The 20,824-nt window shown below is 47.1% G+C and overlaps 1 protein-coding gene across 1 annotated transcript in view; it reads left to right on the top strand.

Moving 5' to 3' along the window:
• The window catches only part of SLIT3 (slit guidance ligand 3), a 528,596-nt gene that overhangs the window by 23,009 nt on the left and 484,763 nt on the right, over nucleotides 1–20,824 (top strand). Inside the window, exon 2 of the mRNA XM_081135280.1 lies at nucleotides 18,697–18,768. Within this exon, the coding sequence (XP_080991406.1) occupies nucleotides 18,697–18,768 (72 nt within the window). The remainder of the gene's footprint in view (nucleotides 1–18,696; nucleotides 18,769–20,824) is intronic.

The raw sequence follows: 20,824 nt of genomic DNA, 5'->3' as shown, positions 1-20,824 counted from the left end.
GTTTGTGAGTCTTCTAGACCCGTGGTTTTCAAACTTGAGCAGGCATCAGAGTCCCCTGAATGGCTTGTTAAACACAGGGTGCTGGGCCCCGTCCCCGCAGGCTCTGGCTCAGCAGTTTGGGATGAGCCCAAGAATGTACGTTTCTGTCAAGCTCCCAGGCGATTCTGCTGCTGCTGGCCACGGACCCCACTTTGGGAACCTCCACTCTAGTCCAAGCTCTTTGAGCACAGGGATGCTGTTTTTGTTTTCTTCTAACATTACACAATGCCTAGCACAAAGTTGTTGCTTCATATATATTTGTTATTTTTAATTCTGTTGCACATTCATTTCTCCTTTATATTTTATGCTGTGCGCTTGTTTCTCAATGTACAAATTCTTAGGCTTTTCTCTTTAGGGTTTAAATTCCTGGGGGGTCAGGAATTTTACCTAATACTTCTTAGCACCTTTGCAGAGCCTTGCACACACTGGGTGTTAGGTAAATGTCCGCTGGTTGGTTGCTTGATTCAGAGGCCAGCCTTGCTAAAACCCAAACTGCAAGCCTGGGAGGACAGCTCTTGAAACAATCTCTGGAAACCTAGAAGAGGGCCTAGTATGTAGTTGGTGCTCAGTAGTGTTTGTTGAATGAATATCACTTCGTGGCTTTATGGCCAACAGCCTTTGTGTCCACCTGATGTCTTGAGCCCAGTTCAAAATTAGAAGCTTAGCCTCAATTTTCCAGGGCTTTTTGGTTCACCCACAACAATGATTTTCAGTCCTAGCTGCATGTTGGAATCACCTGGGGAGCTTTAAAATAATATTGATGCCTGATATTTACGCCCAGAGATTCTGATTTCGTTGCTCTGGAGTGTGGCCTAAGCAGCAAGACCTGGTGATTCTAGTGTGCAGCTAAGGTTGAGGTTGAGAACGCTAATCTAGAGCATTTGGCTGCATGATTTTCTCTTGCACATTTGCAGAGGCGCATTATGTACGTGCACAGTGGTGCACACGTGTGTGGAGAAGCGTGGGATTGTGTACCCCTTCTTGAGTGGTGCACAGTGAGCATCTCTGCCTCCAGGATGAGGGTGCGGGGATTGGCAGTCATGCCTTGACTGAAAACTTGGCAAAGCCAGAGGGTACTTGAGAGCATGGAGCATGCCCACCTTTGGCTGACTGCTGGTTGCCACATTTCATAGCCAAGGGGGCTCTGTTTCAGGGCTGAAGGCAGGAGGTGGTGGGCTGAATGCAGGTGGCGTGGCTGCTGTAAGGCCCTTTTGTTCACCCTCCGTTCTGAGGGGGCCGTCCTCCCAGGGACTGAGGTGTGGGGCTCAGCGTTTGGCATCATGTGCATCGGCGCTGAGTTTATTCTTGGGTTTCTTGGTGGAAATGCACACGGCTACGTGAGACCCAGGAGCTGGCTGAGAGCAATGGGAAAGGTCATGCCTGGGCCCCCACCCCAGCAGGTTGCTTGACTCAGCACAATCCTGGTGTAATTAAGCATGACAAGAAGCTAAAGGGGAAAGGACTGGTTCTTACCCAGGTGCACTCAGCCTGGGCCCCCAGAGATCAGGGGATTCAGAAGTGCCAGCTGTTCTCAATTTTATTGGAGCCAAGATTTGGCTCACCTACAGCCATCTCCATCAATTTGTCTCTGGGCAGTTGGGGTGTCTTCAGCAGACTTGTAGGATCAAGTCACCCAGAGAGATGGTTGGGTGAGTAATTCTCATTCCCTTTCCTTCTCTTCTCTCTTCTCATGTGGCCTCAGAAGCTGTGTGTAAGAGATGTGATCACATTAGTACATCCAAATTGCTCACTGTTGTTTGAGGAGTAGCATTGGGTGAGGCACTGTGCTGGGCACTGGAGCAAGGACTGGCACATAAGACTTGGTTTCTTTCCTAACAGAGCATTTATACTAGGTGGGAAAGCATTTAGTCACAAAGTCTAGAATCAAATTCAGTCACCTACTTGGGCCAGACTGGTAATAAAAAGAGGTGAATCGGGCAGCCTGTGAAGCCACAGGGAATGATGAGGGCTTATAGGGTCCATAGTGAACTGGGACCATTTAAAAACCCTCTTTGCTAAGCCAAAAAAGCAGGATCAGTACAATGGGACTCATGGTGAGCAGCCAATGTGACATCCACTTCTAACCACTCAGGGTGATGGCATTCAGCTAAAGGGCTCCAGGGTCCCTCACCCAAAGCCCAGAATGGACTCATGATCCTGGAGATGTGTTCTTCCAGAACCAGCTTTTTCTGCATTGGCTGATTAAGGCGCCCACCTTGAGCAATAAGGAGGCTTCCAGAATGCAGCTGGCCAAATTGGGAATTGATCTGGTCTGTGGGTCAGTGTGGGCATCTCCGAGGCTGCGAAGGTGAGAGGGAAGGAATTGCAGTGACTCTGCCCTCCAAGTATGATTTGAAGGTCATCTCTCCCTTTCTGTCCCTTTAGAAACATGAGAAGCAAGGGACAGAGAGAAGGGACAGGGTGGGATCCTGAGCGCTCTTGTCTATTCTTCCTTCAGCTCAGACAGAGAATGTAGACATAGAGAGCTTGATGGGCTTCTGCCCTTCCCCCACCCGGTTTCCTTCTGGTCTCCCTCAGTCCTCACCTGCCTTATTTAGTCCAGCGATGCTCATTTGCCCATCACAGGACTAGGGGCCCAGATGCCCCAGGGGCAGGCCCTGGAGGGTTTGCCTATGGTCTCGGTCTCAGCTCTCAAGCTGTACCCTGCGATGCTAGGGGCTGTGGCAGTGTTCCTGTAGATCAGGAGACCTGTATCAGCCTCAAGGGCCCTTTCTTCCAGAGGCTGACCAAGAAACACAGACCTGGCCTCGTGGAATGAGAGAGGCAAGTCTCTTTCTCCGGGGTTTGCAGCACTACAAACTTCCAATTCTTTCTTGCATCTGACGCTGGGCTATTTTTAGGGTCCTTCTCCAGATACATGGACTCTCTCACTGTAGTTTTCTTTTTATTTGTCCATCCCTATGCGAGTGTTTTCCACAGCATGTTGTGGTGAAATGGTTTCTGCAAAGCCCCTTGCCTCTTTCCAAAAACAATGTGCCCCCTTGCAGTGCCCCGCACCAGAACCATGGCCCCAAGCCACGTCAGAGTGAGCAAGCCACAGACTGAAATTGCAGCCATTCAGGGGAGAGGAGTCTCTAATTTGGGCTTAAAATAGCCCACAGCCTGAGATTTTGAGGGACCAGGAGCAAGGTGTAATCGCAGGAATGGGTATTGGAGACCCACCCGGGATGACTGAGCAGGGGCTGTGGGTGGGGAGAAAGACAGGCAGAGAGATTGGGGGTCTGGGCCCGAGTCCCCACAACTCATTTGACATTATATCCTTGAGTCTCTTTCATAATGGAAGAGTGAATGATGTGGCAATAAAAATACACGGGACCTGCCTGCTCCATCTGCAATGGAGCATGTGCCCCCCCCCTTTGTGCAGGCATCATTGTCATAGAAGCGAGAACCAGGGCCACCATGCTGCTGACCTCCTGCATCGCCATGCGCTGCACATGATCTGCTCTAGGGAGGCCATTCTTTACTTCTTGAAAAGTGTCCCCTGGAATCGTACAAGCAGCAGGGCTGGTAATAAGAGCAAAAGTAGTGAGCACTTATGGGCTCAGCGTTGCTCTGTCATCTTGGCATATAGAGACTTGATTAGTTCTCAGCTCAACCCAAGGAGGACACTGTGACTAACTCTCTTTTTTGAATAGGGAAGTAAAGGGCCAGGGAATCTTTATAGCTTCCCAAGTCATGATACTAGGCCAGCCTACCGTGTGCAGAGTGAGCCTTAAGGACTGCCTCAGAGTTCTGAAGGCCGGACATCCATGACCAAGGTGACAACATGGTTGAGTTCTGGAAAGAGCTCTTTCCCGGGCCTGCAGACGGCCACCTTCTCTCTGTGGCTTCACATGGTGGAGAGAGTGTTCTGCTGTCCTTTTTCTTCTAAGGGCGCTAATCCCGTCATGAGGCTCCAGTCTGATGACTTCATCTAAACCTAATTACCTCCCTAAGGCCATGCCTCTAAATACCACCACATTGGGGCTTCCACATATGAATGGGGGGGGGGGGGAAGACAAGTAGTCATAACACTGCTATTTCTTGTGTTTGACCCTACTGGACTATATAAGCTCCTAGGTCGGGGTCAGCAAACCACACAGTAAATATTTAGGCTCCGGAGATCATATAGTCTCTGTCGCAACTATTCAACTCTGCCCAGATAGCACAAAAGCAGCCATAGTCAATCTATAAACAGATGAGTGTGGCTGTGTTCCAGGAAATCTATATTTATGGGGACTTAAATTTGAATTTCATATAATTTTTATGTGTCATGAAATATTATTCTGTTCTTTTCTACCATTTAAAAATATAAAAACCATTCTTAGCTTGCAGGCTGCACAAAAACAGGCAGTGGGCTTGACTGGCCCATCGTTTACTGAGCTTTGTCCTAGAGCACAGGGATTTGGAGGGTCATATGTTTACTTTAATTCACATCTTCCCAGGACCTCTGTCCCGGCACTCAGTCCCCATCCACAAATGCCGATTGAATGAAACACTGCATGATCAGCTCTCGCAGGTATGCTGGATGACCTGGGGGTACTGCTGATTTTCAGAGGAGTCCAAAGTTTCCCTTGCTCCAAGCAAGGGACCGAAATTCAATCTTTGTCACAATAGTTGAGAAGAGGGCAGGAGCCTCCCTCTCTTGGGTCTTCACAAATGTTTGTAGGAGAAGGAAGAATTTCTTTTTCTACAGAAAGTGTAGAGATTTATTCTTTGCAAATAGACCTACAGACGTGATTTGTAATAGGAAACAGATTTCCCCCCTGAAGATAAATGGAATGTCCCCACCTCCCAAACTGAGAAGAGAATTGTTTCCTCTTTACAAAGGAAACAAATTGGATTCTCAGAGGACTAATCAGAGAAGTTTTTAAAATTGTCATAATAAGCAAGATATGGTTTCACGAATGATGAAAGGGAGGTTTGCCTTTCTTGGGTCTGGACACGCAGGACCGGTTGAAGAATCCGATGGGCCCTTCTCTCTCTGCATGATCCCTGTCCCCTGGCCTGTTATCAGTGCCAGATGGGGAGGGCGGCTCTGCCTGAAGGGTTGGTGGGCCCATCCTGGTCCCGGGTCTCACTATAAAGACATTCTCTTCCTTTCCAGCTCCCCTTCAGCACACTACTGAGGTGGGCTCCCGCCCCCCGCAAGCTTCCTGACAGCTGCAGATTATTTTGGTGTGTGGGAGAGGGCATTACAGATGGGAGCCTTGCCCGAGCACAGGGATGGTGCTTGGAATGAGATTGTGGGCGCAGGGCCCTGCCTGGATGGACAAACCACTTGGGCTACACTTCCAGGCGGGCAGGGAACAAGGCTGAGGCTTCTCACCTTGGTGAAGGTGGAGAACTGTGATGGGTCAGGGACCAGTGCCATACACCTGGACAGAAGTCAGCATTAGCGGCACGTTGGGCCAAAAGCTGCTGGGCATGGCTGCCAAGAGCTGGCACACAAGTAAGAATGGGCAGGAGAAGAAACTGCTGTCCTTTACTTGGTAAAGCCTTAACTCCCACTCTTCTGCTGGGTCCTGGAGGTGTGCAGGGGACTCGCACACAGCCCTTGCCCTCCAGTTGCTCATAAGAAAGTAGATGGAATTAGTTCTTTCAATTATTTCAGTTTCCTGGGAGCCATAGAAGCAAAAAGCATGGAGCCCTGACAATCCAGCCCTGCCCTCCAGAATCTTCAGCCTGTGGGTAAATACTTAGAAGATGTAAACTAGGCAAATTACTTAACCTCTCAGGACCTCAGTTTCCTGTCAAAGGGAAATAATAATAGTGCATACCTCCTAGGATCACTGTGAGGACTCAAAGGAGATGAGCAGTGCCTAATAAGTCATGAGACCTCAACTCATGGCAAACTCTTTTACTGTTATTTTTCATCATTGTTATACTTTCCCGGCAGTAATAACTTCCTACATGTGTACAACTCTTACTTAATTTATAAAGCCCTTTCTCTCATAATATTTCATTTGATCATCTCAAAAGCTCTCTGGGGTTCAGCAAGTGCGATGACCCCATTTGGCAGAGGGGAAGAGGGACTTGCCCAGGCCACATGATCAGTAAGTCATGGAGCAGGGTCCTCAGCCTTGGCGCTGCAAGCTCCTGCTCTGAGTGTCATCGCCTGTGCCATTCTGCCTTCTCACAGGAATATAAGGTGGTATCAGTCCTGTGTGTAAGACGCTGGATGTATAAGAAGTCTTGTCTGCTCTCAAGGAGCTTATAGTCTAGTCGAAATTCAAAGACCCTGGCCTAGGAAGTGGAGAGGCTGCATGCACGTGGAAGGCACTTCTGCTGCCTCCAACAAGAGAAGGCAGGCCAGAAATCGACTAGCCAGGAGTCTTACATGGCGCCATCAGATGACATCCAGAATCTTCTTATGCCTAACCTGCAAAGACCTGTCTCTGATTTCCTGCATGTCACTCAGCAAATTCCCTCCATGTGTGAAATGTGCAACGAAGCCAACTTCGTGGTGGATGGTGAAGCTCCAGGTTGCATCACATCCCTGCACCTCCTCATTCGCAACAGACCTTAACATTATTCTGGGATTGCTTCCCATCATCCTTCCCAAATGTGCATCGAATTAAAGAGTTATTAGGGCATGGCAGGACATGTTTATGGGGAAGAATTTCCTTTAAAGTCACAGCTCAGCCTGAACTTACTTTATTAGTGTTTACACAAAGTATGTAGCCTGTTCCGACGCAATCCATACTTATGTTCCTGCAACAACCATTGCATGCCTTGTGCTGCCCCTTCCTGTTTTTTTAAAGGGATTATTGCACCTATATTAAAAGTAAATAGTGTGTGTGCTGGATGACTGGTCGGACTTTGAGATGTGCGCCTTTCAGAGAATGACACTTAACTATGAGGTATCCTACAAGTAGCGTGGGTTTTATTTTATTGTTTTAATCCTCACACAAAGATTGGTTTTTATTGATTTTTAGAGAGAGAGGGAGGGAGAGAGGAAGGAAGGGGGAGGAGAAAGAAAGAGAAACATTGACCAGGAATCAAACCGTAAACTTTTGGTGTATGGGATGATGCTCTGACCAACTGAGCCACCCAGCCAGAGCCAGATAGCATAGATTTTATTATTTATTTATTTATTTTAAAGATAATTTTAAAAAAATATGTTGTTATTTATCTTACTGAGAGAGGAACGGAGAGGGAGAGAGAGAGAAATGTTGAGAGGGAATCATCCATGGCTGCCTCCTGCATGCCCCCTAGTGGGGATCAAGCCCACAACCCGGACATGTGCCCTGACCAGGAATGGAACCAGTGATCTCTTGGTGCGTGGGATGGGCTCAACCACTGAGCAACACTGGCTGGGCCAAATGGCATAGATTTTAAAGGGGTGTTACCCAAGTGGACAAAATGAGGGGCTCTATAAGAATAAGGACATGGGAAACAGGGCCCCTTGTTTGTCCACTCATCTCTATCGTATTTTGTGGCTCTAACTAGAAACACTCTTTGTGTGGGTTTGCTCAGGACAGCTCTAACTTTGCCTGTTTCTCTGATATAATTATTAAAGGCATTCCCTTTGACTTGCCAAAGCACTGAAATTTGGATGGTAAATCGTATGGTCACTCTTAGTTCTAACTGCTGCCCAGGTTTACTGCTGCAAATGAAATATGGACATAGACTTTGGTTCTCAAGCCATAGTCAATGAAGAATAAGTGCTGCTCGGTTAACTGTCGACAAAAAGCTCAGGTCCAGATCATTTAGTCATTCAGCAGATGTTTTCTGTGCCTTTTATGTGCTAGGTATCGTGCTGAACCCTGAGGATTCAAACATAAATAAGATACGGCCCTGACACCCAAGGAATTGGAGTTTACTGGTTTAGCTAAGATTTTGAGTATGTTACAGAAATTATCTGATTAGATCATTTCAATTGGTCTTTTGCCCTTCGGGGACTCTGTATTTGGTTCTTGAAGTTGACTGCTTAACTCTCAGGCACTGATACCTGAATACCTGGGTATAGATGCTCATTTGGTTGTTAATCAGCTTGTGACCGTGGACATGGGTCTCAGTCTCCCTGTGCCTCCATTCGTTCATTCATGAAATGGGAGTAATGATAGCACTGACCTCACAGGCTGGTGGGCAGGATGACAAGAGGCACCGAAAGTGAAGGGCTGAGCGTAGATTTTAGCATCTGGTCACTGCCCAGTACACGTCGGCTCTTGCATAATTACTCGTTCTGCAGATATTTATTTCACCCCTAATGTGGGCTGGCTGCAGCTTTTGTACCTCTGTTGCCTTCTTAAAAAAAAAAAAAGCATAGTTTAAGGTAATGCATGTTAATGGGGTTCAAAGCCAATGAGAATTATCCTGGGGGATAATTCAGAGTCAGTGAGATTCTGACCCTGGTGGATCAATCAGTATATTTTCCGCCTTTTAAAATTAGGGGAGGTTATTTTTCCAAGGTTATGCTAGGAGATAGAAACAGAGCACAGAGAAAGATCATGGTTGTGTAACTTCTAGGCCTTTCTTTTCCACTCTGCTGTATTGTCATGTGTATCAGTCAGGACAGACAAAGCTATGCTGCAGAAACAAAGAAACCCAGATACATCTGTGGCAAAAACACAGTAAGCAGTGCAGTTGGTCTGGGTAGTGGTGGGTGGTCTATACTCCACACAGTCACTCTGGAACCCAGGCTTCTTTCGCCTTAGGGTACCACCATTTTTGACACGTGGCTGACAAGAAAGACAAGAAAAGGGAAGAGAGTGTAATGTCGTGTAAGATGTCCTATGGCCTTGCCTGGAAATGGTACGTGTTACATCCATCAGCATTCTTTTCATCAGAAATCAGTCTCATGGGTCCCACCTAGATACAAGGGATGCTGGGAAATTTATTCTTACTGTTTACTTGGGAGGAAAATGAAATAGTTTGGTTCGCACATAGCATTGTCCCTGTCGTGCCATGTGCCTGACATTTCTTGTCACATTTCCAAAGGCCGACCCCAGTCTCTTCTGAGATTTCTGTTTCCTGACTCCAGGGATTTACAGAACCACGTTTTCATATGCTCTACATGTAGCGTGGGGAAGGTTTTGAGAACAGGCCTTCTGAGAAGAGTTTAGAAGAATTTGAGATTTCTGTTCATGATAAAATAGGACCAAAAAGGGTGACTGTTTTGGATTGATAGACATCACCTGGAGGTCATTGCTCAGAAAGGAGTAAGTTTCCATTCTTGAATAACTTTACCATCTCCTTTAATCCTCACAACATCCTAGGAGGTAGTACTGTTATCATACCCATTTTATAGATGAAGAAAGAGAAACCTGGGGATGGTAAGATTTGAGCCCAGGCTAGCTGACCCAGGGCTACTTTCTTAAACATTATGCCCTGGAGCAGGGATCTCAAACAGAAATGCCCTTAAGGACCAAGCAGCTGACATCAGTGAGGGAAGCAGACCAGGTGGACTGATGGACCACAGAGCACATGCCTTGTCCAAAACGGGCAGTTGCTTCTTAGTTCCAATTCACAGTGGCTCCAAAGGCCCAGAGTTATCAGATCATGTGATTGTTTTGGAGACAACCCAGGATTCCAGATTTGTAAGTGAAATTCTCCCAAATTGGCAATTAATTTACAAATCTTAAACCCATACTGAGAATCAGACTAAACACATCTGCAGGCCAGAATTGGCCTGTGGGCCACCAGTTTGCAAGATCTACTGTACTGCCTCCAGCAAAGAGTTAGATGTACCCTGGGTATGCCCTTTCCTCCTGGAGCTTGGAGCTGAGCAGAGCGAGACAGGCAGGTAGGGAGCCCCCCTGGAAGAGGAGTCAAGGCAGAGAGCCATGCTCACCCCTCCTTGCAGGGCCCTCACCACCAGCACATCCAGCCATCCAGGTTGCCCCTCTCTCTGGCTGTTCTCCTCCCTGCAGGTAGCTGTCTGCACAGCACTGACTGCAAACTTTTGCAGGTGTAAAATTATATATGCGAGAGTGTTGCCAAGCCAGAAATTTAGCCCAGGGAGGCTTAGTTCCCAACCAACGGAGGTAGTCTGAAGCCAGTTTTTTAAATCAAACTCAGTCATTTCTCTCCCAAATGTGTGTGCTTTTAAACTTGTACGTGCTTATGTAACTGTTGAGAATGAAATGCCGAAGTCAGAGAACAGTGGAAGGGTGCCTCCTGTTGTGCCAGTAGGGAGATGAGACGGGAGCTCTGTGAGGGCGACCTGATCCGATCCAATCCAATCCACGGGGACGCTCGGCTGCCCGACCTGGCAGGTGGGAATTAGGCGGTTCTCGAACACATGCGGTTTCCTCTGATCCGTCAGGGAAGATGGATGGGTAGCATTATGTCCTTTGGGCTGGGAGAGACACACCGTAGGGCAGGGCAGCTGAGCAGCTCCAAAGAACTGCCCTGGGGCTTATGAAAGAACATCTGACTTTGGCCAGATTTCCAGAACCTTGAGTGGCTCTAGCTTGGCTGGTCACTTTAGCTATGGGGAGAGTCCTTTTCCACTGGACCACACATTTTCAACATTGTTTGATGGGGAGGGAGTACATATTTACTGTGGAAAATACCGACAATCCCAATAAGCAAAATGTAAAATTTTTTTTAAAAAAAAACAACAAAACTCTTTGCCCAGCATCCAGTGAAAACTAGTGTACATTTCTCTGAGTGTCTCCAAGGGACCTCACTTCATTCGAGGTGTCTTGGAGGAACTGAGGGGTCTGTGGTCTTGGCTCCCTTGGAGCTGCACACTCCTTTGGGAGACAGGCAAACACTCAGAAAGGAAGCAACAACACATGAGGTGGAAGGGAATGTGATGAAAGCCCCAAACAAGGTGTGCAGAGGCTAAATGATGCGGACGTTTAGAGGTCGGGGAAAGGAGAGATGGGCGTAGGATGGAGAGGCTGGGAGAGCTGCAGCGAGGAGGATGGGAGGCCTTGCAAGGCCTGAAAAGAGGGTGAATGAGCTTCCTGCCGTAACAAAGTATCACATACTGGATGGTATCAAACAACCAAAACGTATTTTGTCATAGTTCCGGGGGCCAGAAGTCTGACATTGAGGAGACAGTAGGGCCCATGCTAGATCTGAAGCCTATAGGGGACGATGTTTCCTTATGTCTTACCAGCTTCTGGTGGTGGCTGTCAATCAGCAGCCCTTGGCTTGCCGCTGCATCCCTCCAGCCTCTGCCTCTGTCTTCACATGGCTTTCTCCCAGTGTGTCTCTGTTTTTTGTTTTGTTTTTTCATTTCAGAAGGACTCCAGTCATATTGGATTAGTCCCACCCTAACAGCCTCATTTTAACCTGATTACATCTGCAAAGGACGTATTTCCAAATAGGGTTCCATTCACAGGTACCAGGAGTTAGGACTTCATCTTTTGGGGAACACAGTTCAACCCATAACGTAGTGGTAGGATTTGGATGGAGAAAGGATGTAGGTAGCTTTCAGAGCCAGCCAATAGCAGGAACATATTTGTTGATGGAGTGCCCAGCACAGTTCCTGGACCTGGTAGGTGTTCAGTAAATGTTTGTGGACCAAAAGAAGAAAGAGTTCAGTGAAGCAGCTGAGAGCAGCCATGAGACCCACCTGTCTGCAGAGCCACTGCGCTGTGAAAGAACTTGGCATTTGGGGAAATGAATGTGGTTGTAGGGGGCAGGTCTGATGTCTGGAGGAAGAGGCTGTGGGCTGTTAAATCAGGCATTTGCTTGACTCCTTCTCCCTTCTGTAGTTCTGATTGCTGAAGGCTTATAGCCTGCCCCATGGGTTCCCCACAGTCTGGGTGCCACCTGCCTCTGTGATCCTCTTGATGACATCCTGCCCCAGTACCTGACTTCCTTTCTGCTGCTCAGATCCTCCAAATGCTTTCTGTACTCAGGGCCTTTGCGGTTCTGCTCCTTCACTTGGAAAGTACCCCGTTCGCCCTCTGCCTTCGGCCAGCTCCTTCTTTTCCTTTGGGTCTCAGACCAAATATCTCTCCCTCGTGGCCATGCTAGCTGGTGCCCCTGCCTCCTCTTGCCACCACCTCCATTCTCCCCATCTCACCCTGAAATGACTTCCTACTTATTTCCTTGTCATCTGTAGTTTTGTTTATTTGTAGTTGCCTGTGTCCCACTGTATTAGTTTTCTATTGCTGTGTAACAATCTTACCACAAACTTGGTGGCTTAAAACAACTCCTGTGTATTACCTCACAGTTAGCTGAGGGCCTCTGCTTCAGGGTCTTACAAAGCTGCAAATGAGTGTTGATTAGGGCTGAGGTCTCATATGAAGACTCAACTGGGGACAGATCCATGTTTAAGCTCTCAAGGTTGTTGGCAGAATTTAGTCCCCTGCAGTCTGTTAGACTGAGGGCTTTGGGCTCTTGCTGGTCATCTTCAGTTCTTTGTTGGTTGTCTGTGGAGGCTGCCCTCAGTTTCTTGCCCTATGTGCCTCCCTAATGTGGCCACTTGCTTCATCACAGGTGGCAAGGGAGAGTCCCCTTGCAAGGCAGGCATTGCAGTCATGTGTAATGTAATCACAAAAGTGACATCCTGTCACCTTTGCTGTATTATATTGGTGAGAAACATATCAATAGGTCCTTCCCACTCTCAAGGAGTGGGGATTACACAAGGGTAGTGATACCAAGAGGGGGGATCATGCAGGTCACCCTAGAATCTGTGTGCCACACTCACCAGGAAAATAAAACTTCCCTGAAAGGAACCCTTTAGTTGTTGTTTGTTCAGCACTCTATCCCTGGCCACAATCACAGTGCCAGGTCTGGAGTAGGTGTTTAATAAAGGTGAATTGTAGGAAAAAGGAAAGGATGGGTGTGAGGGGGGAAAAGGGGAGGGAGGGAGGGAGGGAGGAAGGAAGGAGGGAGGGAGGGAGGGAGGGAGGGAGGGAGGGAGGGAGGGAGGAAGGAAGGAAGGAAGGAAGGAAGGAAGGAAGGAAGGAAGGAAGGAAGGAAGGAAGGAAGGAAAGAAAGCCTTGCTTTCCCCTGCAACATCTTCTGTGTTTACACTTGAAGCCCTTTTCTCCACACTATGTTAACAGCTTCACTAGGGAATGTTTTTGCTGCTCCCCCTTCCCACATGTGCCACAGAAAAAAGAGACTTGGCTGGAATGCCACAGAATGAATCACAAGAAGGCTATGAATACACATGTGCTGAGATAGGGACAGTGGCCTGCCCCAGAACAGTTTTGTTTCATTTTTTCCGACCTTGTTCTAAATTCTTCTTCCTCTTCCATCCCACCCAAGGTGTCAAACAGATGTGAAAATACCACAAAACTGCAAGTCACAGTGTTGGTTTATGATTTATGATTGGAATGGGGAAACACAGAGCAGGAGATTGCCATGGCGATGCCTGTTTATGGAGGCAGCATGGCAGATGAGGAACATGGCAGAAGCCAGACATTGGCAAAAATAGTGAAAAAGCACTTCTGCCTGGAGTTTGCCAAGGGGCTCAGCACTCCCACTAGCCCAGACCTCCCTGGGCAGTATACTAGGAAATGCGCCCTCTTGGCCGCAGGAGGGAGTGACACAGCCCCTGGGAGTGCCCCTTTGCTCTCTTCAAGACAGGCATGGGAAATTCTGTTCTGTTCTATTCTATTTATTCATTTTTCTTTTAGACGGCAGTTAAACTGACATGGTAAAAGATGATTGGACTCTGGTTGCAGATGGGCAGCCCGATGTGATAAAAACATGGCCTCTGCATCCAGAGAGCCCAAGTTCCCATCCCAGCCTTCGCCACTTATTGGTTGTGTGAGCTCATGGCAACTTGCTTTATTGATAAAACCTTCTAAGCTGGGGTGTAGGTGGGGGAGACTAAACTTCGGTTTCCCCATGTGAAAAATGGGATAGTAATGGTACCTGTCACATATGATTGCTGGATAAGAGAGCGTGAACATGAAGTTTTTAACACAGTACCTGGTGCATGGTTTGGGCCCAGCAAATATCAACCTTAATAAGGCTGATCTTCAGTATTTTTATCTATGGACAGACAACTAGTGCCTACCTGTCAGAGCAGTTGCAAAGAGAAGACAGAAAAAAAGGAGGGAGAGCTCCCAGGTCAAAAATAGTGTCCTTGTCAGTGTAGACTGCTGTAACAAATAGTCCCAAAGCTTCAGTGTCTTAAGAGTTATTTCTTGAACATGTCTGAGTCTAATGTGAGTAAATGGGGAGGCAGGGGAGGGAAGGTCTCTGTTCCGTGCAGTCTCTCAGGGACTCAGGCTCTATCTGCCATTCTTGGAGCCCTCCATGGATCTACTGACTCCAGCCCAAGATGAGCAGGAAGGCTTATGGATCCAGGTCTGAAGGCAGCATATATTGCTTCTGCCCATGTACAAGTGAGAACTCAGTTACCTGGTTGCACCTACCTGCAAGGGAAGCTGAGAAACGCAGTCTCTGTGTGCGCCAGACAGAGGGAAATGGTTTGATGGACATCTTGCCAGTCTCTGCCACAATGTTTAATGAATGGTGCCCACTTATTGTGATTACTATATAGCACAAGGGTGATTCACATGATATCTAAAGTCCCACTTGGAGGGATGGACAACCCTAATTATGCAGTCTTACTCCTCAGACCTTGAGAGAAGGGCCAATTATTACCTCATTCCTAGAATGACACGGGTGCCTTCAGCTCCTGTGAGCTATCCCTGACCATAACGACCCTACTGAGAGTCTCAAGGGTGATAGGCAAGCCTCAGAAAGGATATGTGAGGGGCATGTGAATGTAAGTCCATTGTTAATGCTAAATTAAATATTTGGAAGGTGTCTTTCTCTTTATTTCTCTTTCATCTTTCCATTTTATGGAAAACAAATTATTCCAAAACTTAATGGCTTAAGACATAGCACTCATTTTAGTATTCTCTATCAGGGTTTCTGTGGGCAGGAATCCAAGAGTCATTTAGCTGGGTGATCTGGCTCAGTTTTTCATGTGATATAGCCAGATGGTAGCTGGAGCTGGAATCTCAAAGGTGTCTGCACTCATGTGCTTGACCTCTAGGCTAGAAAAATTCCAACAGCCAGAGCTGGAACAACTAGGGTTCCTCAGGCCCCTCTCTCTCCCTCTCTCTCTCTCCCTCCCCCGCTCTTCCTTCCATGGTCTTCTGTTCTTTTCACATGGCAGGTCAGGGCTCCAATGCAAATGCTCTGAGAGATAGCCAGGCAGTCACTCATTGTCTCTTCTAATCTCAGAGGTTCCGCCTCAGTTCTACCCGAATCTCATCTGTCCAGTCAGTCACAAAGGCTTGCTCAGGTTCAAGGGAAAGGGGTATACGCTCCACCTCTTGATGGCAGGTGTGTCAAAGAAACCATCTGCAGACACATTTTAAAACCTCTTCACTTCCCCACCCCACATCTAGATACTGTAATGGTTTCCCCATCTGGGGTCACCCCAGATGGGACCATGCCCGCAGATGGTTCAGACTCATCCTAGGCTGAGATCTCCTGATTCCCTCAGAGGCCAAAGGTGAAGGCGGAGAAACCTGAGGGTCCAGAGGAGCCTGGACTGGGACGATGGGGGTTGGGGGAGGGATGGGCACAGGAGGTAGTGCAGTCTCTTCCCAGTGTCAGTTTAATGAATTCCCATGTTCAGCCAGGCAAGTTTGCAAGGTCTGCAAGTAGGGGAGGGTTACATAAAGCATGGGGGCTTAGAGAAGTTAAGTAGATTATGCAAACTCTTGGAGCTGGAAATGGGGGTTGGACAGAGATTTGAACCCTGACCTGTCTCACCTCAAAGCCCACGTGCTCCTTGACCTTCTCCCTGGCAGCCTGGCAGTATGTATGTTTTGGATGGGGGAGGGGAAGACACCATGGAACTGCTGTAGATGTCCCAGAAATACTTCAAGGGACAGGCAGTGTGGCAGACCACTTGTGGTGCTGCCACTCTGTCAGCCACCCTCTCTCTCGATGCCAACTGAGTCTCTTCCCAGGATTTGTCTCGAAGCACAGAGTTTGGGGTGGGGCAGTCAGCTGCTCTTGGTGCACTGACATTTCAGAGTGGAGGTGGGGGTATTCAACTAATCATCGTAACAATAGCTGCCATGATTGAGCATTTAACAGGTGTCAGATAAGCGCTGTGCGTGTGTCATCTTATTTAAGCCTCAGAAAAACTCTTGAGGTCAAGGTTGTCAGCCTCATTTCGTAGATGAAGAAACTGAGCCTCAGAGATAGAGTGACTTGCCTTGAAGTCACTCATTAAGTGGCAAGGCGGGGATTCAAACTCAGGGCTCCTTGCCTCTGAAGCTCAGCCTCCCAGACACTGGCTGTGTTCCCAGGGCAGCCCCACAGTCCCCACCGCAACCCTGACACCAAGTCCTCAGCATCTCGGCAGCACACTTTGTGCCCCTTCACTTAATAAATGTTAATTGAGAAATATTGATGCTGCAGCCACTAGCAGTAGATGCTGAGATGCCATGCTGTGTCCCAGTAATTAAACCCCTAGCTGCATTGTCATATTCACAGTTGTCAAGGTCCCCAAACAACCATCCAGTTGTGATGGGAGGTGGGAAGAATACTCAGGGTGATTATGAGCACGCAGATTGCTGCCTGCGTGCCAGTACCTAGTCCTTGCTTGAGCAGCCCGCCTCTGTTTCCCTGAGCAGCTCTTGCTCTTGCTCCATCGGCACTCAGCTTAGTCTGAGAAGTCGAAATACTGCCCCTCTCCAGCGCAGGCTAGTTGAGAAACGACTTGCTATTTTAGATAGCAAAACACTGGATACGTTGGGGGGATGGTTCCAGGTGAGGCTCCTCAAGGGCCCACTTCATTTTTATTTCAGTATTATTTCCGTATCAGGATTTTTCCTCCTGCAAAGTTCTAGAATCTGAAAATTGTTTCCCTGTTCTCCTCATGCAGCTGTAGATCTCACAAGTCTCACTGAGGCACGATTGCAGGATGGTAACTCCAGGAGCTGACTAGGAAAACCAAGGAAGTACAGTCGCCCCCCCTTATCCACAGGGTATAAGTTCCGTGACCCCCAGTGGACGTCTGAAAGCTCAGATAGTACCGAACCTGCTATGTACTGTGTTTTTTCCTGTACCTAATACCCTTTCACATTTAAAGGAAGTACTTTACTGCATCTCTTGGCATATATGAATTGCCAGTGTCATTACTCTTGTGCTTTGGGGACATTATTAAGAAAAATAAGGGTGACTTGAACACAGGCACTGTGATTCCACGACAGTCGATCTGATAACTGAGCCGGGTACTAAATGATTAATGGGCTGGTCCTGTTTACAGTGTAGAGACATTGGACAAAGGGATGATTCGCATCCCGGGCAGAATGGAGTGGGAAGGCGTGAGATTTCATCACGCTACTCAGAATGGCATACAATTTAAAACTAATGAATTGTTTATTTCTGGAATTTTACTTTTTTTTTCACAGTTAACCATGGATAACAAACTGCAGGAAGTGATGCCGGGATAAGTGCAGACTAATGTCTTGAATGTCTGGATAGGGATCCATCACGGGAAAATGGCCTCTCAGTAGCTAAATGTTCTGGAAGAATGCAAAGCCCCTAAGTTTACAGATACCTTGTTGAAACTCTAACCTGGCCAAAGCCCTGAAAAGTGTCTCATAAGAAAGGCATAGTAAATAGGAATTAATTGTTCAGCATTCATTATTAAGAATTAGACATTATTTATGGTCCTTTGTTGTGTCCAGTTTTCTTAGATAACTTTGGTGAACACATTTATACAGTTGTGCACAGGTTCATTCTTGACTTTGGTTTTTCCTAATCCTGATTTTCTACCCCATGGTGCTTCCTTCTCCCCAACATCAATGTCACCATAATGCTTTCAGTTCTTCCATAACAAATTCTTCTCTTTGGGACCATTTTTAGGATATTAAGCCTACAAACTGAGGCAGGAATAATCCATGTAGCCCTTGTTACCTAATGTATGAAATTGACAAAGTTACCTCTACTCTGAGCCAAGCACATAATCTGCCTTATTGGGCCATGGAGTTAAATAAGATACAGTCTTTGCCCTCGGGAAGTTCTCATATTAGCTGGAAGATAGACAAGTACCTAACTAGGTTTCAAAGTCTGCCAAGATTCTTTTGGTTTCAAGTGATGGCAAATTTAAGTCAAACTGGTTTAAGTCAAAATATAAGGAAGGTGGGATAGAGTGGCTCCATGTAATCTCAAAATGTAGATGTGTCTGGCTTCAGGGATGTGTGGCTCCAGATACTCATGGGCTAGCACCAGAAATCAGTCTTTTTTCATCTCCTAACTCTGGAAAGCTCTGTCTTCATGGGCCAGATGGCTACTGGCAGCACCAAACAGCTTAGCAACCCCAGTAGAGAGGAACCTATTGGGAATTTGAGCCATGTAGGCATTCCTGAAACAATGTGGTCAGAGGGAGTGAAGATGCTTATAAGGCTGGCCTGGATTAGGTGCTTATCCCTGGAGCTGAGATGAAGGGTCAGCCCCACTTATAGGACAGGATCTGTGAGTTGGAGGAGGGGAGCTTCCAAAGAAAAATTTGTGACCTGGTGAAGGGCAACAGAAGCCAGGCAGCTACATATAACAGGGCTCTACTACATACATAATGGATAGCTTATTCCACACAATATCCTTTAGGTTAGTTGGGCAAGCTCAGGGGATATCATTAATCATTGAAATTGCCTTCTTCTTGACAAGCAACATCCCTCCAGTCCAAGCCTGTCTGGGTTGAATAGACCATAAAAGTAACCTGAAAAAAATCTTACCCAAATTTGCTCTCCATTTCAGTGACCTGGACAGAAATAATATCACCAGGATCACCAAGACAGACTTCGCTGGACTCAAGAACCTTCGAGTCTTGTAAGTAGCACATGACTCTCCAGCACATTTTTATTTTTAGCTTTTCAGCCTTATGAAAATGTTCCATTGCCCTGACATTACCTTCCTCCAAGCCCTGGGAACAGGAATTCACCATCCAGCAGCAGAAAGCCCTTCGTTAGCGTGCCCAGGTTCTCGCAGGTACCTCATCCCATGTCTCTATCCTGTTGGCTGGGCTAGACCGATGGAAGAAGTCAGCCCAGTGACAGGCCCTACACGAGTAAATCAACGTGCCCAGCTTCCAGGATGACAGCAATGTCAGGTTGACTAACCATGCTTCCCTTCCAAGGAGATTATAATTTCTTCTCCAGCATGTGCATTAAAAGAAAAACCAGGACAGAAGTTATTTATCTTGTTGCTTAATGGAGAGGAAGGGAGAAGGGGAGGAGAGAATCAACAGGGTCAGAGCCCTTGCCAAACACCCAGCTGTGCAGACAGGTAGCAGAATTTGAGATGGGCCTGTGTAGGATGGGGGAGCAAGTAATATGAGGTCTCATTTCTAAATAGTGACCACCCACCTTGAAGTCTACGCATCCCAGGTACTTGTCCATTGACAAGTCTCAGGCACTCAGATGCACAAGAGGGAAGCAGTGGACCCTCTTTTCTTCAGACTGAGAAGTGATTTTGACCCATAAGTATGACTCCAGACCCAAGCACATCTGGACAGTTTAGCCACTGCCTTGGTGTGTGTGTGTCGTGGAATCTTGGCTAACAGGTCTTTACTAGAAACAGTAGCTAAAGTCTTGGGGTCTGAAGCCACCTCCTTTTTATTAATAACCCTTTTTAAAACAATTCATTTTGTTCTTGAGCCAGCAAGTACCAGGTTCTTGTCCTGATTCAGAATCAACTGCCCATGTGACCTTGGGCAAGTCATTATACCTCCTTGAGCCTCAGTTTTCTTATCCATAAAATAGGGAATGAGTAGCGTATTAGTTTTCTGGGGCTGCGTAACAAAGTGCCACAAACTGGATGGCTTAAGTAACAGAAATTCATTGTCTCACAGTTGTAGAGGCCAGAAGTCCAACATCAGCAGGGTTGGTTCCTTCTGAGAGCTGTAAGGAAAGATCTGGTCCAGACTTTTCTAGCTTCTGGGGGCCTCAGGAATTCTCTGTTTTTTAAAGATGGTTGTCTTCTCCCTGGCTCCATTTCCACTGTCTTCATTCTCTGCATGTATGTCCAAATTTCCCTTTTTACAGGCACGCTAGTCATGTTGGATAAGGGCCCATCCTAATGACCTCACTTTAGCTTGATTATGCATTAAAGACCTTATCTCCAAAAGAAGGTTGAATTCTGATACACTGGGGGTTAGGGCATCAACATATGAATTTGAGGGGGAATCCAGTTCAACCCATCAAATAAAAGTCCTTCTCACTCTCACGATTGCACACATAATGCTTTTTGGTTTTAACAGTTTCAGGAACAGTCTGTCTGTTCTCACTGCAGCCTGTGGAGTATTACTTGCATAACACTGGTTTTCTGATTGAGAATTCATGGTGCTAGTGATGATGATGATGACAACCAAGATATATGTGGTGCCTTCCACAGACCAAACTCTGTTACATTGTTATTAACACCCACATGCCTGGAGGAAACAGGCGCTCAGATAGGTTAAGTGGTCCCAACTCCACATAGCAGGTAACTGAGGGACATCAGAATCCAGAATGTGTGCTTTCCAACCTCCATGCAGTGCCACTTGCATCATAGAAAGTTTAGAAAACCGAGAAGGTAAGAGGCTACCTATTTTATAAATGCACCAATGATTGCAGGTGGCTCACCTGAGTTTCCCTGAGCACCGGAGTGTGAGGACACTGGGATCCAAATGCTGGGTGCCCAGCTAGCCGATGCTTTCCCCTTGACGTGTTCTCCAGTCTTTGGCCTGTACACTGTCCCCTCTCCATCCTCGGAGGGAAAGCCCCACCCTCTGCCATGCCTTTCTCTTACTCTAGCAGGCATATGTCTGTCAAATGACCAGCAGCTCTGACAAGTGGGTGTGGCTCAGAATTGAGACTGGGACGAGAATGAGAGATTTCCATGGCTC

The sequence above is a fragment of the Miniopterus schreibersii genome, assembly GCF_964146895.1.
Source record: "Miniopterus schreibersii genome assembly, chromosome: 4".
In the NCBI taxonomy this organism is placed as follows: domain Eukaryota; kingdom Metazoa; phylum Chordata; class Mammalia; order Chiroptera; family Miniopteridae; genus Miniopterus; species Miniopterus schreibersii.
Note: the sequence above shows the minus strand (reverse complement) of the source record. Positions and strands in the feature narration are given on the sequence as shown.